Source organism: Phasianus colchicus, chromosome 1 (genome assembly GCF_987193195.1).
Source record: "Phasianus colchicus chromosome 1, bPhaCol1.hap1.1, whole genome shotgun sequence".
NCBI classification, from domain to species: Eukaryota; Metazoa; Chordata; class Aves; order Galliformes; family Phasianidae; genus Phasianus; species Phasianus colchicus.
In genome coordinates, this window is record NC_143436.1 from 110,564,823 (window position 1) to 110,582,568 (window position 17,746).

At 42.2% G+C, this 17,746-nt stretch overlaps 1 protein-coding gene across 2 annotated transcripts in view; it reads left to right on the forward strand.

The window, feature by feature from the left end:
- Nucleotides 1-17,746, forward strand: part of BACE2 (beta-secretase 2) — a 61,327-nt gene that overhangs the window by 7,690 nt on the left and 35,891 nt on the right. For both annotated transcript variants that reach the window (XR_016459282.1, XM_031612721.2), the window contains exon 2: nt 16,391-16,479. Coding sequence is in view for 1 of the 2 variants with exons in the window: in XM_031612721.2 (XP_031468581.2) it covers nt 16,391-16,479 (89 nt within the window). In the remaining variant the exon portion in view is untranslated. The remainder of the gene's footprint in view (nt 1-16,390; nt 16,480-17,746) is intronic.

A 17,746-nucleotide genomic window follows, 5' to 3' on the forward strand; every position in this document is an offset into this window, starting at 1 on the left:
TTATCAGCCTGTTCACGCAGAACTCTTGTCAGTGTTTGCAACATAAAATATTGGTAGTTGTAACATCTTTTCAAGACAGAGCACGTTGTACCCTTTTGGAAGTTATTTAGTGCAGTGTTATCAGGCTGCTTGAGCACAGTATGGAAAGCCCTGTGTTTTCCTTCATGGGAGGTGCTAGGTGTCTGCAAGTCACAAGTGAGAGGGAGTTGGGACATGTCAGAAACTGATTCATCAGTCCTGCTGATATTTTCCTGTGACTGAAGAGATTTTTATTTATTGATTCATTTATTTTTCTTCTCCCACGCTCTCAGGTTGCAGATATGACAGAGTAGTCCAAAGGTGGTCACACTTTGAAAAATTTTAAAAATGCTGTAGCAAGGTAACATCTGATGAAGTCACACTGTTTCAGTTTATCTGTCACAGAATAATCTTCTCATTACTTCACAGATGCAAAGTCCTTCAGGGAATAACACAAACATTTCACACTATCCAGAGTGCCAGATTTTTGCATTTGGATTGCTGAAATAAATAATGCATGGAAAACAAAATCAGAAAGTTTCTCAGCAGCCTTAGTTATAAATGCTGGAGTGTATTACATATTTCAGCTAAAGTTAACTTTCATTGGCACTCTGTTTATTGTTTAAGTTAGCCTTGTCTTGGCAAATGATCAAATACCAGTAATACTATCTACATTTTTATTTGGATTTAGGAACTTTGTTCACATCAGGTATGCCCTGCAGTGTTTTCCATTTCTGATAGTCATACTTTTAGTGCTCTACTGGTCTGGGCACCCCAAGCTTCAGCACAAGCAGCAGAGTGACTGCATACTGCAAGGCTTTAGGAGAGCCATTCCAGGCAGGACATGAAGTTTAGAAACCCTAGGCAACTGTGGTTCCTGAGGTACCATCATCACACAATGGATATTAGCTCCTGGCTGAAGCAGAGGGTAGTTTACTCCTTCATACAGGTTGATATTTGGAAGAAAGGGTAGCAGGAACCTCTCTATGTGAAGCAGCCTTTGTAAGCCTGAGAGAATAAAAAGTATTTTAACTTCCTGCCCTAAAAACTCAGCCTGGTATCTGAAAATAAGCTGTGTTCCTACATGCCTCTGTGTTCTCCTGTGTAATAAAGATTTTTATAGTAGAACTTAGTTAACAATTGTAACGATGTATGAGCCACAGGCAAAGCTAGTTCATTTCCCAGAGCTGCTGCCTCCACAGAATTAGCTAGGGTAAAGAGAGTAAAGTGTGCATGTTTGAGAAGGAGAGAGAGAAATAAATGAGTCCAGGAGCAGGGGGAGTAATACTGCTGCTTTTTATTATTATTTTTTTTTTCAAAATAAAAAATCATATCTTATTTCACTTGAAAATCAAGTCTGCTTTTCAAATTGCCCTTCTGAATTTTTAAGTTATAGTGTTAGAATAAATATGAATAAAAATATCATAATTATTTTTAATAAATCAAACTTTATTGTGACATGGCTTGTAAGCTTTTTTTTTTTTTTCTTTTCAATCAAGTAGTCCTTCCCAGTCTTATGAGTTGGAAAGCTGCTTTTTGTGTATGCCTTTGAACTCCACTGTATGATTTCAGTAAATACCCATGATAACAATCAAATTCTGCTCATGGTAATACCCTAAATAGGTCAGGTGGAATGGGGAGCAGAAGACGTTAGTTGCATTCCCTGTAATAATTACCAGGGTAGTAAAAACAATGGAGTTGAGTCACCTTGTTTGTGCTCAGAGACCTGGAGCTGTATGTGTACATTCCCCAGGCCACTTGCGTACATTCCCATGGCTGATCAAGGCAGCACAGAGCAGTGGGCAGCAGTTTGACCCAATGGCTTTCTCCAGAGATGTGGCACAGCTTTTATAGCAGTGAATGCAGTCTGAATAGCCAAATTGCAATCCTTGTGTTTGTCACAGCTGGGCCTGGTGTGATGTCTTCTCTCTCTTCTTCTTGATTGCAGCAGCTGATCCAGTCCTGTCCCTTGTCATTCATATAGCGACAATCCAGTGGCTGTGTAAAATTAGGTCATGGTGGCTATCTCTCCAGGTGGAAACATCCCTATCTGGCCATACTGTAGAAGTTTTCCTAGGCTGAACAAAATCAAGCAGTGCTGGAAGGCCCATCCTGAAGAGCAAGTTGTGACGTTTTTATAGTGTAGGTCATTACTTGAAATACAGGGAGCTGCATAGTTAGTGTTTCCAGGAGGGTGCTCATGTATGGACCTCCCTGTGTCCCACGATCCTGGCTAATTCAGGAATGCCAGTGTGTGACCATGGGCTAGCCCATGGTTTTCTGGCCTCCAGAAGGCAGAGGCTGCTTTCACAACCATAAACTCCACAAGAGCAGTGAAGTGGGCATTCTCTCACAGGTGTAGTCGTGTCCATTGGTTTTAGTGTTTTGAAAAGATATATTTCACTGTTGCGGTGTGCAGATGAAGATTGTCTTAAGAAAAATGGTGCTTATCTGCTATGATTTTGTTACAGTGTTTTAGGGAAATGGGTGGAATATACTGTATAGGCATTCAATGTCCTGCTCTCTGAAAGGCACAGAAAAGATGTGTGAGACCTTTCTGTAGGAGTCCTTAGGTACAGCTGGAAGAACATTACAGTGAGCGGCTATACTGTGTGGGTACAGCACCTGGGTGAGGACAGCCTGCTCAGGGAGAACAGCTCAGCCTGATGTGTCTGGCTTGTCCTTCTTTCACCTTTCCTCGTGCAGCTCTTCAGGCTTTGAAAAACCTTTACTAACAAACACCCGTCTCTGAAACTAACATCTTGACAGGGAGAAAAAAAACCTGAAGAGAGTTGTGTAGCTACAGGAGTGAACTGACAAGGGAAGGAGAGGGAAAAGGGCTTTTGAGATCAGGTCGAGCATGCAGCATTCTTAAAAGATGGATTTTTCTCACTACTATCCTGCAAATGTAGAAGTACAGGAGTGAGACAGAGGCTCTCCTCTTAGGCTGCTGCTGGCTCTGCCTGCTACTGTAAGATCTTGTCTTTGACAAAAGGAAGAGTTAAAGCAATATTTTGTGAGGCTAGAGATACCTCCTAGTCTACACTCAGGAGTGTTAGGAATGGATTTCATAAGGTGTGTTGAAGTTTGAAATGTGACCTTTGATTAGTTATATTACTTCCAACTGGCACAGTAAACATGGGCAGTGACTCATGGTATAGAAGCTTGTATGTGCGGCATGAGGAAGGTCAGATTAGCTGGGGCAGGCTTTCAGTTTATTTGGTGTAGCTTGGCTCTGCGTAAATGTGTAAAACTTTCAATCCTACAGATACTGCGGTGGGAGGTGAGTTTCTTTAGAGTATAGGACTCCTGAAGGTAGGCAGAAAAAAAAAAAATACGAATGCAGTTTCTTTTGTCAGACAGCAGTTTCTCTGATTCTAATGAACAATAGAAGTTAAGAAAAGGATGGACTGACAAAATAAATTGGAAGCTAATTTTGTAGAGCAGAAAGCCTAGGAAAATTGAAATTCTAAACTGTATGCAGCTTCTGGCTATAATAATTCACTGCATATAATACATTAACGTGGGCTTACTGATTTCATTTCCTTTAAAAAAAAAAAAAGCAAAGCAAAAACCCCTTCTTCATATTCTGAAAAGTAATATATTAGCATGATGAGTTCTTTTCTCCTTTTTCTTTTTTTGTAAAACAAAACAAAATAACCCTCTGAAATGTTTGACATAGAACTGTGTTTTTTAAAAGTATCATGCTCTAAGAAATAGTGGTAGACAGAACAGACATAGCAGACGTCTAAGCTAAGACACTTGAGGTGGATGGTTTTTTGTTGTTGTTGTTCTTTTTTTTTCAGTGATGTATTTGTTTTACAGGGAAAGTTTAGCTTCAGGTCAACTGAGACAATTTGACAGTGTTTTTCTTTACTTCAGGAATGAAGTGTGGTTAAGCACATGGATATTAGTGCGTAGATGCTAAGGAGGAGTTGGCTGGGGACAGCGAAACCATTTATGGCTGGTGGGTGTTCCTGTATTTTGAAACAGCTGTGCAGTCTTTCCCACATCTCTCCTGCCCTCCTGTTTACTAAAGAACTATAAGCTCTTTCCTTTCCCCAGGTCTTTGTTCAGCACATACAGCCCCATGAGCTCATAGCTATATCATATGGCTGGCCATTGTTCCATAGGGCTTAGAATCCTGCCCAGCATGGCCCAGCAAGCCTGCTCTACTGTGACTACGCTTGGTGGTTTCAAAGCAGGAATGACATCCAGGTTCAGAAGGTGAAATCTGCCATGGCATTCACAAGCCCATCTCCAAGACTCAGGCTAATGGTTGAAACAGTCTTCAGGGATTTCTTCTGTTTCTTGTTAGCTGTCGGATTATCGAATATTGAATATTGAATTATTGAATAGCTGTCTCTCCAACACTTTGACTCTGTGTTCAATGGGGAAGGAGTGAGCTTTGGATGGGATGCTCACTGATTCAGATGTGGCACAAAGCTCAGATGCCCATTTCGCTAAACCAAGGCTGAATGGGCTCTGAGATTCCTAGTGAGCCTTGCAGTAAGACAGGAGAGTTAGTCTCGGTGGTATTCAGCCTACACTTCTCTTTTCTCTCAGTGCTGTAATGTAATTAGTGGAAAATTGATGAATTTAATTCCTGTACACCTACTAACAGGTGGAAACTTGCTTTTGGTCTTTCAGGATATGTTTGTGTTTTGTTGTGTTTGTTTTTTTTTTTAATCTTACACTTATTTAAGCATGTCATAATCTTTGAATTCACAAACATCCTTAGTATAAATATAGATAATATATGTTTTTTCCTCTCTGAAATTTGTAAGCACATCAGACTGCTCTTAGTAACAACTAATTGTCTACTTCACATTAGAAGTAAAAGATGATGCAGTGCTGCCTACAGTGGGAAAGGCTGGAGAAGATGCAATAAGCTTAAATTCTGTTAAAAGACAATCACAGTTTTCCACAATCTTGCACAGTTCAAGCCTTCCAGTGTTGGAATGCCTGTTTGTTGTTAATGAACTTGTTCTGAGTTGTCCAGATTTTCCTTAAAACACATGCCTTAGAACAAGGCATGACTTCAGTTGAGGTATAGCTGTTTTGACGAATGAGGGAGTTGTTTTGCACACATTTTTGTCAGCTATTCAGTGTCCAAGTCACTGATACAGGAGAGGATCTTCTATCTGGAAGAAAAGAGGGGAAAAAAGGTCAATCTTTTCTGAAAAGGCAGTGAGACAAAATTGCTACGATTCTCACAGCACTAAGATAAACAAGTAATTGCTCATGTTCAACAGTGAAGCATGTTCATATAACATGAATAGGATGGATGTGTTGTATGATGAATCTAGACACAGCAAATAAATTCCAGCTTGAAAAATAAGATACCACATGAGACTGTGTGTGTAGGAAGAATGTTAATGTTGAAGAAACTGAAGGAAATGGTGGAAAGGAAGGTGCAGAAGTGAAGAATAGATATTTTCCTTTGTTACCAGGATTGATTGGCTTCTTTTTTTTTTTTTGTCTTTAAACCATAATAGCCTTCCCTTATTGTCAAAATGATAATATATATAAAGCACTTCCTGTAATATTTCTCTTCAGAATGACTATTCATCAGTCCCAGAGTCAGATGTTCATATTTCAAGTCACAATTTAGTTTAGCAAGTTTATACTTCAGAGTAATCAGTCATCTTTAGCATTTGTGTTTTTAATACAAATCTCAGCTACAGAAGCACACAGCTCTCTTAAACAGGGAAAGATTGGCTAATCCTGATAGTACTTTTCATCTTCTGGCAAAGAAAGAAATTACTACATTTCCAAGGAGAAAAAAAAGTATTTTTCCCAACCCAGCAATTCAGATCATGAAAAGATTTGGGGCAGGAGACTGCCTTCTGTTAGCCCAATGCAGGTATGATGGTGGCCAGTGACAGAAAAGTGTCTTAGAAGGCAGGTGGTGGTAGAGTTAAGGTAAAGATTATATAAATATGGGATCACATCTCAGGTCCTGACAATATTTAGTATGTGACAGGGGGAAATGACAGCAAATGCTGAACAAGTTTTTGTGGACTTGATCTACGACAGCTCTGAAGAGCCTCCATTTACAATTTGTTCTCCAGCTTACTCCTACAAATATACCACACTTTCTCTGACAGACTTCTGTTCTCACCAGGGCAGGAATTGTCTTCAGTAATATCCTTGACTGTCTGGTTTGGCCACCTTTTCATGCTTCTATAGTTCATCTCCTCCTGTGTCCCTAAGTGTGACGTTGCAGTAAAACATGGGCACCACCTGCTTAACAAACTTGATTAGAAAATCTTTAATTGCTTTGTCATTTTGATTTCTTGCACCACTTCTCTTATCTCAGCTGTGCAGCGAAACCTTTCTAGAGAAGTAGCAAAGAATTTGTCTGTTGACTCCTGTGAGGTGGCTTTCCTCAAAGCAGCACTTGGAAATTCTCCTCCTGGATCCAACATGTGTGGGCTTCCCACTTCCTCATTCTCCACAAAGGTGAAGTGATAAGGTCCAAGCCACAGAGTTGGGTAGGGAATTTCTCCAGTGTCACCAGTGGTATGCAACCGTCAGTCAAACAGCTGAGTAACATTCTGTATTTCTATGCTCAGCCCTGGTAAGGTTACACCTGGAGTGCTGGGTCCAGTAGTGGGCTCCCCAGTACAATAGAGGCATGGACATGTTGGAGAGAGCCCAACGGAGTACTACCAGGATGATGAAGGGACTGGAGAACCTCTCCTGTGTGGAGAAGCTGAGAGTGGGGCTGCTCAGCCTGGAGGTGAGGAGGCTCAGGAAGGTCTCATCAATGTGTATAAATACCTGAAGGGTATGTGCAAAGAGCCCAGTGCTAGGACAACTGGGAATGGGCACAAACTAGGACATGGGAGGTTCCACCTGACTGTCAGGAAGCACTTCTTCACTGTGTGGATGATGGAGCACTGGCTCAAGTTGCCCTGAGAAGCTCTAGAATCTCTTTAGTTATATTCAAAACCTATCTGGTTTTGCTGTAGTTGGCCCTGCTTGAGTAGGGGTTGGATCAGGTGACCTCCAGTGGTTTCTTCCCTCCTCAGTCTTGTGATTCTGTGAAGTGGTGCAGGGCTGCTCAAGTCCAGGGACTGCTTAACGACCCATGAAAAATTGCAGAATCCTGTCCCTGCTCCAGTGTTCAGCAGCAGCGTGCCAGTCTTTTGTACAGACTGACACCCTTTTTTTGTTTCTGTCCTGTCTGTCCAGTGAAGTATACATCATTCTATAAACAGAAATGGTTCATCACAGAGGCTTTCAGCTGATGTGCAACTTTGCAGGCCCTGTATCTAGACACACATCCAGAGATTTCTCTGACTCATGTTTTAATTAGGTTTTATTTCTTTATCTCAAAAGGAAGAGATGAAGAATCTGCATTAAAGCTTAGTCTTCTGAATTTATTAGGAAGTAGGCTGTAAGTGCTAATTCTGGATAACACTGAAAATAGTGTATAGTAACTGTTCCTAAAAAGCCACTGTATATTATAACATTATTAATTTGTAGAAACAAATTGCTGAAATAAGCTGACTGACAATCTATGCCAATAATTACACATAATAACTGTGGGCAAACACAGCATATAGTTGCTAGAGTGTTTTCTGTTTTGTGTGATGGCTCTAAGCAATTCTTGCCAGATGGGCTGATAATGTAATTAGGAATCGTTGTGTTAAATGAGGCAGTATTTAAATTGGCAACTAATTTTCCTATCTATTAACCAGCTTAAAAAAGAAGAACTGTTACCCAAATGATTTCTAGCTGCTAATCCCATAGCACTTCTTTGCACTTTTTTAAGCACTGTCTAGGAGATTATTTTCTGTAGGGCCTAGTATGTGTGGGACAAAAGAAGAAAGAGAGGGAGTTAAGACATGTTACAGTTTCAGGAGTTTTTGGATGGGATGGATTTCTACTATGCCAGTGTATCATGGTATGTGGCAGCAGCTCAATGAGCCAGTGATAGGATACTTCCAATTTAGAAGTCTCTAAATGTGGACAGAAAATGTTTTTACTTTGTGATAGCTTACTGTGCGACATACTCCATCAAGCAGAGTAGGACTGTAAGCCCTATTTTAAGCATATGTGTAGGAGAAATCATGAAAACACAGCAGGACAAGATTGTGAATGGTGTACGAATGTTAGTAGCGTGTAACATTCACTCTTTACTGGGGAAGAAAGAGAGGAGAATAGAAAGATGGGCCCTCGGGTCAAGTAGATATCCCAGGGAAGGTATGATCATTTGTAGTTTTCATTTGTTGTGTCTTGCGGGTCTGGCTTAATTGTACCTACTGGCTTCATAGAACGGCTCAGGTTGGAAAAGACCTTAAATATTATCAAGTCCAACTGCAACCTAACCATACTACCCTAACTCTAACAACCCTCTGCTAAATCATGTCCCTGAGCACCACATCCAAATGGATTTTACACATGTTCAGGGATGGTGACTCCACCACCTCCCTGGGGAGCCTATTCCAGAGCTTAGCAACCCCTTCTGTAAAGAAGTGTTTCCTGATATCCAACCTAAACCTCCCCTGGCACAACTTAGGGCCATTTCCCCTCGTCTTGTCACCTGTCACCAGTGAGAAGAGACCAACCCTGCTCTTGCTATAAGCACCTTTCAGGTATTGGAAGAGGACAATAACGTCTTCCCTCAGCCTCCTCTTCCCCAGACTAAACAGCTCCAGTTCCTTCAGTCTCTTCTCATAGGGCATATTCTCCAAGCCCTTCACAAGCCTTGTTGCTCTTCTTTGGATCTGCTCCAAGCATCTCAGTGTCCTTTCTATACTGAGGTGCCCAAAACTGAATACAGTACTCGAGGTGAGGCCTCACCAGTGCAGAGTACAGGGCAGGATGACTTCCCTAGTCCTGCTCACCACACCAATCCCGATACAAGCCAGGATGCAATTGGCCTTCCTGGCCACCTGGGCAAACTTCTGGCTCAAATTCAGCTGGCTGTCTATGAGTACAGGTCTCTTTCCATCAGGCAGCTTTCCAGCCACTCCTTTCCAATCCTGTAGGGTTTCCTGGGGTTGTTGTGGCCAAAATGCAGGACCCGACGCTTGGCCCTATTAAATTCATACAGTTAACCTTGGCCCATCAATCCAGTCTATCCAGGTCCCTCTGTAGTGCCTTTCTCCTCTCCGGCAGAGGGACGCCATACTGACATTCTGCTACAGGCTTCCTGACCAGGAAGACTAAGTGGATAAGGCCCTCTATAAACAGATATGAGCAACTTCAAGTTCACAAAACTTGGTCCTCATGAGAGACTTCTTCCACCCCAGTATCTGTTGAAAGTACAACACATCAAGGCATCAGCAATCAAAAAGGTTCCTGGAATTTGTTGATAATAATTTCCTCTTCCAAGTGGTACAGGAATCCATGAGAATAGGTGCTGTGCTGGACCTTGACCAGTGAGGAGGGACTGGTGAGTAACATGAAGCTCAAGGGCAGCCTTGACTGCAGAGACCACGAAATGGTAAATGTTAAGATCTTTAGGGTGTCAGAGAGGGTACACAGCCAGCTTACTACTCTGGACTTGAGGAGAGCAGACTTGCAACTCTTTGGGGAATTTCTTGGCAGGATGGCATGGGATAAAGTCCTGGAGGGAAGAGGGACCCAAGAAAGCTGATAAGTATTCAAGGACTATCTCCTCCAAACCTAAAAGCAGTGCATTCCAAGAAAAATGAAGGCAGGCAAGAATGTCAGGAGGCCTCTGTGGATTGACAAGGAGCTCCTGAACTTACTTAAGTGCAAAAAGAAAGTTTATAAGGAGTGGAAGCAAGGAACAGGTTACATGGTAGAACTACAAGGAAGTTGTCCAAGAAGCCAGAAATCAGGTGAAGCTAAAACCCAGATAGAATTATATCTAGCCAGGGACATAAAGGGGAATGAGAAGAAATTCTACAGGTTTATCAGTAATAAAAGGAAGGCTGGGGAAGATATGGGTCCTCTCTGGAATAAAATTGAAGACCTGATCATGAGAGATGCAAAGAAAGCTGAGGTACTCAATGATTTTTTTGCCTCAGTCTTCACCAACAAGGGCTTTGGCTATACCATCCAAGCTACAGAAAGCAAAGGTAAGAACCAGGAGAAGGAAGATCAGCCTGCTGTAAGTGAAGATCAGGTTCAAGATCATCTAAAGAACCTGAAGATGCGCATGTCCATGGGACCCAGTGAGATCCATCCATGGGTTGTGAGGGAACTAGCAGTTGAAGTTGCCAAGCTGCTATCTGTCATAAGTGAAAGGTCATGGCAGTGTGGTGAAGTTCCCATTGACTGGAAAAGGGGAAACATAACCCTCATTTTCAAGAAGGAAAAAAAAATAAGATCCAGGAAACTACTATTAGTCTCACCTCTGTGTCTGGCAAGATCATGGAGCAGATCCTTCTGAAGGCCCTATTAAGGCACACAGAAAATAAGAGATGAGGTGATTGATGGTAACCAACATGGCTTCACCAATGCCTGACAAACTTGGTGGCCTTTTATAATGGAGTTATAGTGTCAGTGGATAAAGAAAGAGCAACTGACATCATCTACCTGGACTTGTGCAAAATGTTAAACACTTGCCACCAAATTGGGGGAAAACAGATTTGATGGACGGACCACTCACTGGATAAGGAATTGGCTGGATCTCAGAGAGTTGCAGTCACTGATCAGTGTCCAGGTGGAGACCAGTGACGAGTGGCATCTCTCAGGAATCAGTGCTGGTACTGATCATATTTAGCATCTTTGTAGGCAACACGGACAGTGGGTTTGAGTGCACTCTCAGCAAGTTTGAGGACAACTCCAATCTGAGTGATGCAGTTGACAGTAGAGAAAATGGAAGCCATCCAGAGGGTCCTAGACAGGCTTGAGAGGTGGATCTATGCCAACCTCATGAAGTTCAACAAGGCCAAGTGCAAGGTCCTGCACATGGGTCAGGGTAACTCCAAGCACAGATTGGACAGAGGTTGGACTGAGAATGGCTTGAGAGCAGCCCTGAGGAGAAGGATTTTGGGGTGTCGGTTGATGAAAGATTCCACATGAGTTGGCAATGTATGCTTGCAGTCCAGGAGGTCAACCATATCCTGGGTTGCATCAAGAGAAGTGTGACCAGCAGCAGGTTGAGGGAGGTGATTCTGCCCCTCTACTCTATTCTTGTGAGACCCCACATGGAGTACTGCATCTAGTTCTGAGGCTCCCAACACAAGAAGGACATGGAATAGGTCTAGGGGAGTAGGTCCAGGGAAGCGCCACAGAGGTGATCAGATGGCTGGAGCACCTCCCTATGAGGACAGGCTAAGAGAGCTGAGACTCTTCAGCCTGGAGAAGAGAAGGCTCTTGGGTACCTCATATTGGCTTTCCAGTATCTGAAGGGGGCCTACAGGAAAGCTGGGGAGGGACTTTTTATAAGGGCAGGTACTGGCAGGAACAAGGAGAAATGGCTTTAAACTGGAAGAGGGTAGATTTAGACTAGATATTAGGAAGAAATACTTACCTGTGAGGGTGGTGAGACACTGGAACAGGTTGCCCAGTGAGGTTGTGGTTACCCCCTCCCTGGAAGCATTCAAGGCCAGACTGGATAGGGGTTTGAGAAACCTGGTCTAGATGGAGGTGTCCTTGCCTATAGCAGGGGAGGTGGAACTAGGTGACCCTAAAGATCCCTTCCAACCCAAACCATTCTGTGATTCTATGAAGAATCTACACTGCTTAATCTGAAAGTATCAGGTCTGCTAACTTGAAAATCTATACTGGATTTTTCCACGGGCCAGTCTTTTATGGGGATGAAGATGATGGCCATCTCCATGTGGGTTACCCAGAGAATCACATCAGATACAACAGTGCAACACGGTTGCATGCAAGCCCTAGAATTCCACACCTGGCAAAGACTGTGGATGCTAAGCCCCCGCAGAGAACTGTTTCAAAGAAATGAGTTATGCACCTTGCAGCCTGTGTGTTTTTCTGAACATGACCAAAAACTTCTGACCTCAAGCTAAAACAGGAAAGAAACACTTCCCTAAGTCTGAATGTAGTGTAGTTCAGATCAGAGGCAAGGTTTGTCCCTAGTCAGGGATAATGAAGTCACTTTCTGAATGCATTGTGCATTTTGCAAACAGCATGTTACTTCTCACCAGACATTTAAGTTAGACATGGATAATGCCTAGTGCTGATGATGTTATATTGACAGCACTTGCAGTATCAGACAGGGCATGAGCCTGAATCACAGACAGAGGAAGCTTTGCTGAATGAAAAAAGATACCAAAATACAACAATATTCGGCAATGGAAAACTTAAAAGCAAAAACAAAAAAACCTAAAGATATAGTGATGAGTTAAATTATTGAAGCAGTTGAGTGAGTATACAGTAAGTGCTATTTGATGCTGGTGCTGAATCAAGCACTGGAAAGTTTGAGAGATCCTTGAAGTATTGACAATGTATTTGACTTCCACTTGAAATGAATCATTACAACTGTTATTTTTTTTTTTCAGTGTCTCCACCCATTCAGTTTAAAAATGATATATGAGATACATGGCCTAAGGAGACTTCTGCCTCTCTGTTGATGCATTTCAATGTTCATGACTTTCAGTAAATAGATTTTGAGTTGTTTGGGTTTTTTTAAGCAGAACTTAATGGTGTGTAGATAGGGTGCCAGATTTCAGCTGTAAGTTTTTCATGGCAGAGGTGGATGTTCCTGTCTTGCTCACCCAGGCACCTCTCTGAATCTCCTATGAATAATCATATTAGTTCTGCTTCTGTATGAAACATACTACTCACAAAATAATCTCCAGGTATGACTGAGGTACTGATTTCATGTCCGACAACTGTAGTAAAGGTGACTTTTGGGGCAAAAAAAAAGGCTTTTAAGTTTGCTGCAGGAAGGTAAAAGGAGAGGAGTTTTACATGGTTTTTAATGCTAGGCATGTGATAACTCAGCAGCATTTGGAAGTTTTCTACTTTGTAGCCTCATTCAACCTGAGGGAACAGCATGGAGCTGTGTCAGGGGAGGGGCAGATGGGGGTTAGGGGAAGGCTCTGCACCACAGGGCGGTGGGCATGGAACGGGATGCACAGGGCTGTGGGCACGGCCCCCAGTGCCGGAGTTCAGGAAGTGTTTGGACAGTGCTCTCAGACATTGAGTGCTGTGTGAAGCCCAGAATTGGACTCAGCGATCCTGGTGGGTCTCTTCCAGCTCGGGATTATTCTATGATTCAGTCATGCCTCTCTGATCTTGGCTATCATCTAACAGTTTCTGAAAAAACATGGCAATGGCTAAATAGTCAGTGGTAAGAGACAGACATGATTCTTTCAAGGTGGTTGTCGTGAATCCAGTGGATTTGCTTTGCTAGCCAAGGAGAGCTTTGATTCTTGGTTTCTGGTGCTTTGCCAGGAGGCCACTGAGGAGAATGCTTCCACTGCTGTTGGATCTCCCTCAGCATCAGTGCCTTCTTTCCCTGCTGCAGATAGGTGAAGGGACAAATTGAGGAGCGGTGGAGTTCAGGCTTTATTGGCAAGCAAGGTGGTGAAATGTGACAGCTGTCACTTTCATCTGCTGTGATCTGGGCCCAGCTGACCTCTGGAAATGGAGCAGGGCAGGCCCTGGGCCTCAAGAACTCTGTCTGCTGCCCTGTGACTCACCAAAGCTGGTCTGGAAGCTGCCCAGCATCCCTGTTACACTGGCAGAGAATTGGCACAGAATAACACAGACTCTGGCAGCGACAACATGAAAGTGGCTCTTAATGAGATGGGGAGGCACTAAAGAAAGTTCAGAGCCAAAGGGCAGTGGGAAGAGAAGGAGTGCTCAGTCAGTTATACCCACCCCAAAATGATCTGTTAATCACTGCTGCCATTGTGAGGTTCACAATAAATCTGTGTCTGCCCTGGCCGCCCGCGTCTCATTATGCACAAACATGCAGATCAGGAATGTCAGCCTCAATAGTGATTTGTCGTGTGAGCTCGGCTGCAGCCGAGTGGGCTGGGACCTACATGGTTAGATGTCTTTGTGTTTTCTTTTCTTCTTTTTTCTTTTTTTTTTTCTTGTGGGGGTATCGGTTTGCTTTTGGAAATGTTGATTCGCTCTGTCCTGTGTGCAGTAAACTTGCCCTTTTTCTCAGTGATTTGCAAATTCTGGGATGTTAACATTTTATACAAGGTGGGGGGGAAAGAAATATCTTTCATATGTGTCATAGTGATTGAGTTTTTGTTCATGTGTTTTTTTTTCCAGTCCTCCTCCATGTACGGTGTCATGCATATTACTGAGGCTAGGGCAACACCTACATGTATTTATGCAGCTGATATACAGTGCCCATTACTCAAACATCACGGACTGCCTTGGTAATGCTAATTAATTTAAGCCCTGCAGCACCCCTTTGAGGCAACTTTTGTTGGTCTTGATAGATGCATGCATTGTAACTGCTCTTTGTTATTTATTTTTAATATGATTTCTATCCCAGAAGGGAAAGGGGGAAAAAAAAAAGGAATAACTCTTATTTTTGTAGGTAGTTGATAGAGTGTTAGATTTTAATCTCAGCAAAACAATGTATGAAGTAAACTGTGGATTTTATTGCAAGTCATGCCTCAGAGGTTCTCATTTTCTTTCAGAGCCTCAGTTCCTGAAGCCAGGTGAACTTAAATATGTCCTTTTGTTTTTAAAAGTCTGTCTAGCTTGTGTGTGATTGCAAAATAAATTTTAATGTATTGTCTCCACTTATGCTAAAATCTGAGATGCAGTGAGGTAGGTAAATAACTTGACTAAGGTTGTGGTTTTATTTATATTTATTCTTAACGTTTTTGCATGATTAGGACTGGGAATGCCAATGACAAGTGCATGTAGTTCAAAAGAGAGTCCCACACATTACTAGTTGGTTTTGAGTTTGTTTTCTTCAGATCTCTGCAGTCCCATATTGTATTAGCTAGGTCAAACAAGGGCAACCCGCTATTTTCTTCCTCTCCATGTGCAAACCAAAAATGTTTTTAAGCATCAGCTCACACATTTTTTTTGTCTATGCTCATTGTAAAATCTATTAAAGAAGTATTTAGCATGTCTTCTCCAAATGCTTTATCCTCCTTTGTCTTTATGCTCCTTTCTGAACTCAATCCTGTTTCTTCACCTCTTTTGTCAACGCTGAGCTCATTTATTGTGTCTTTCTTACCCTTCCCACATCCGCATTTGGTGCTCATCTTGAGTCTTAAGTACTGACGAGGGCTACAGAAGTGGTGGGTTCAAGTTGTATTCAAAGCACAGGCAAACCAGTCCTGATTTCTCCCTCCTACTGGAAAATTCTTAATTCCTTAACACTGTTATAGGGGCAGGTGTCTGCTATTGCCTAGAGCATGATTTCACAATTATTTTGGGGCCAATCTGAGACCACGCTGTCACCAAAGGAGGCAATCACCATTTTCTAGTATCTACTCCTATCATCTCCTGTCAAGTAGCTATCTGAGTTGACAGATGACTAATTTTTTGTAACTGTAGGTGAGGAAACTGATCTGATTTGCAGCACAGCCACATGGATACTAGTGCTTGTGCCAAGAAGCCGTGGGAAACATACAGCCAAGAACAGGCAAAAGCATGACCACCAGTTTTGGTAGTGGTACAGTCTCTGGCTTAAATTTTCATTTAATGGCACTCGAAGCTGCAATTTCAAGGTGATCCCACATCTCAGCTCATTCACAGCTGTGACCTTCCTCTTTGTGCTAGTGCAAGCATTTTCCCATAGCTGTGGTGAAGCAGACTGGTCACGTGAGCCAAATGGGGAAGGAGAGGATTTCATTTTTTTCTGTGTTTTTATTAGTCAATTTTTGGCATAAATTATCTTCCCAGTTAACTGAACAAGTGTCCCACTCTAAGGCTGCCTTCCAATCAGTGCTTTTCACTGTGCTTATAAATCTGGCCTCCTGTTCCCATGCAGTGAAGACTGTGGTAGGGTACTGCTGCTTGGAAGGAGTTATACTTTCTTCTTATGTTTTCCAAACTTCATGTTTATGCTTATTTCTGCTCTGACTGGCACTCAGCCCTCTACCTGGAAACCTCATAGCCCTACAGCAAGTAGTGCTTTAAACGGGCCACAAAGCAGTATGTGTCCTGGACAAGGCAGGTTGCTGGCACACATTGATTGGGCCAAAAAGAAGTTTGAGGTGGTCATAAATTCATTTGCTGTGCAAATACGGGCTTGGTGGGTGTTCTCCCTTCCACGACCATGACTATTTTAAAGCATTGCATTATAATCAGCTGTTCTGGAGGGGCCACAGCAATGCGTCTTCCCCAAAGGTTAACAATTTGTATTTATTTTTCAGAGCAACTTTCACCTTCATTTTTAAACTAAAGGTAGTTTAGACAAAAAAAACTTTAATGATTTTTTGTTTGTTTAGTTGAATATGCAAACCACCTCTCCTTTCTTCTGTTTCGGCAGTTAAATATTCTGGTTGACACTGGGAGCAGTAATTTTGCTGTAGCAGGTGTGCCTGATCCTGATGTCACCTCCTACTTCAATACAGAGCTGTAAGTACCTGTTCTGCACGCTGTGGTGGGATAGGATGTCTTTGAGATTCTGACTTCTCCATGCTTAAGAAGATGATCAGGAAGTTCATGGGGCTTCTCTGACACCCCTTGAGAGTGGGTTTCTTCCTGAGAGGGTTTTCTTCCTGAACCAGAAGGTCAGCTGTCCCCAGTGCAGAGTCTACTATTTGACACCACAAATGTTCCCACTGACAGCAGAATGATCTGGTGATGAAATGATGACAGCAAAACAGATCTGGGCCCTGTGCTGACTAAAGCTGGGGGTAAAGGAAGATTATAGTGTGAAAATTATTTGCAAAATCACACCAACTTCAGCCAGCTTCTTGTACAAACAGTTTTGAAAGGAATTACAAGTTTAAAATTACTTCCCTTTTGTTTAAAAACAATAATTAACACTAACTTTATCTACTGCTTGACATTTTATCTAAAACCAAAATTAATTAGTCAAAAACTAATTTGTTGTTTAATTTGGACAAGGTCCTCAGTCACTGTTTGGGACAGGCCCAGTTGGGGTGTTTATAAGATATGACTTGGAGATTTTAGTACCTGTTACACACAAAATTCACTGTTTAACAAGAGCTGACATTAGTCACAGCCAAGCACAGCTTTGTGTGAATAATTCACTCTCCTTTCATCTTTCCTTTCTGCCCTTCTCTAGTTTCAATTACTTCAGGTAAATTTCTACAAATCAGAGTGCTTATCTTTAGCTGACCAAATTACTTGGAGGTCTGAGAGTCAGGAGAACATCAACATTTTCTTTACCTCTTCATGTGTTTTACCATAGGGTGTTGCTTTTTTTTTCTAATAAGATGCATTAGTGATGGAGGCAAAGCCAGTATTTCTGTGCTGCCCAGTAGAATAACCTTACCTCCTGTCACATATTCAGCTGTTGGTAGAGATGCTTCACATAGACCTGAAAAGTCCAGAATTAGCACTTGAATGCTATTTCTGCGCTACTGCAGAACTTTACTTGCTAGCTATCCCCTTCCATAGGTAATGGCTGTAATTACAAGCCAACTGAATTGTCAGGAACTAAAAGCAGAAGTATTTCTCCTCCCTTTTCTTTTCAGTGATGTTACTTTGTCTGGACAGGCAAGGCTTCTCTTAAAAGAACCACACACCATTGCAAACAGCAACAACAACAGAGACTGTGTGCTGAGAATGCTATGAAATCACTTGAAGGTTACAGCCTCTTATCAGTGCTCTCTGTGTACATTGTGTTTTGAGAACTTTGATACAAAATTAATGA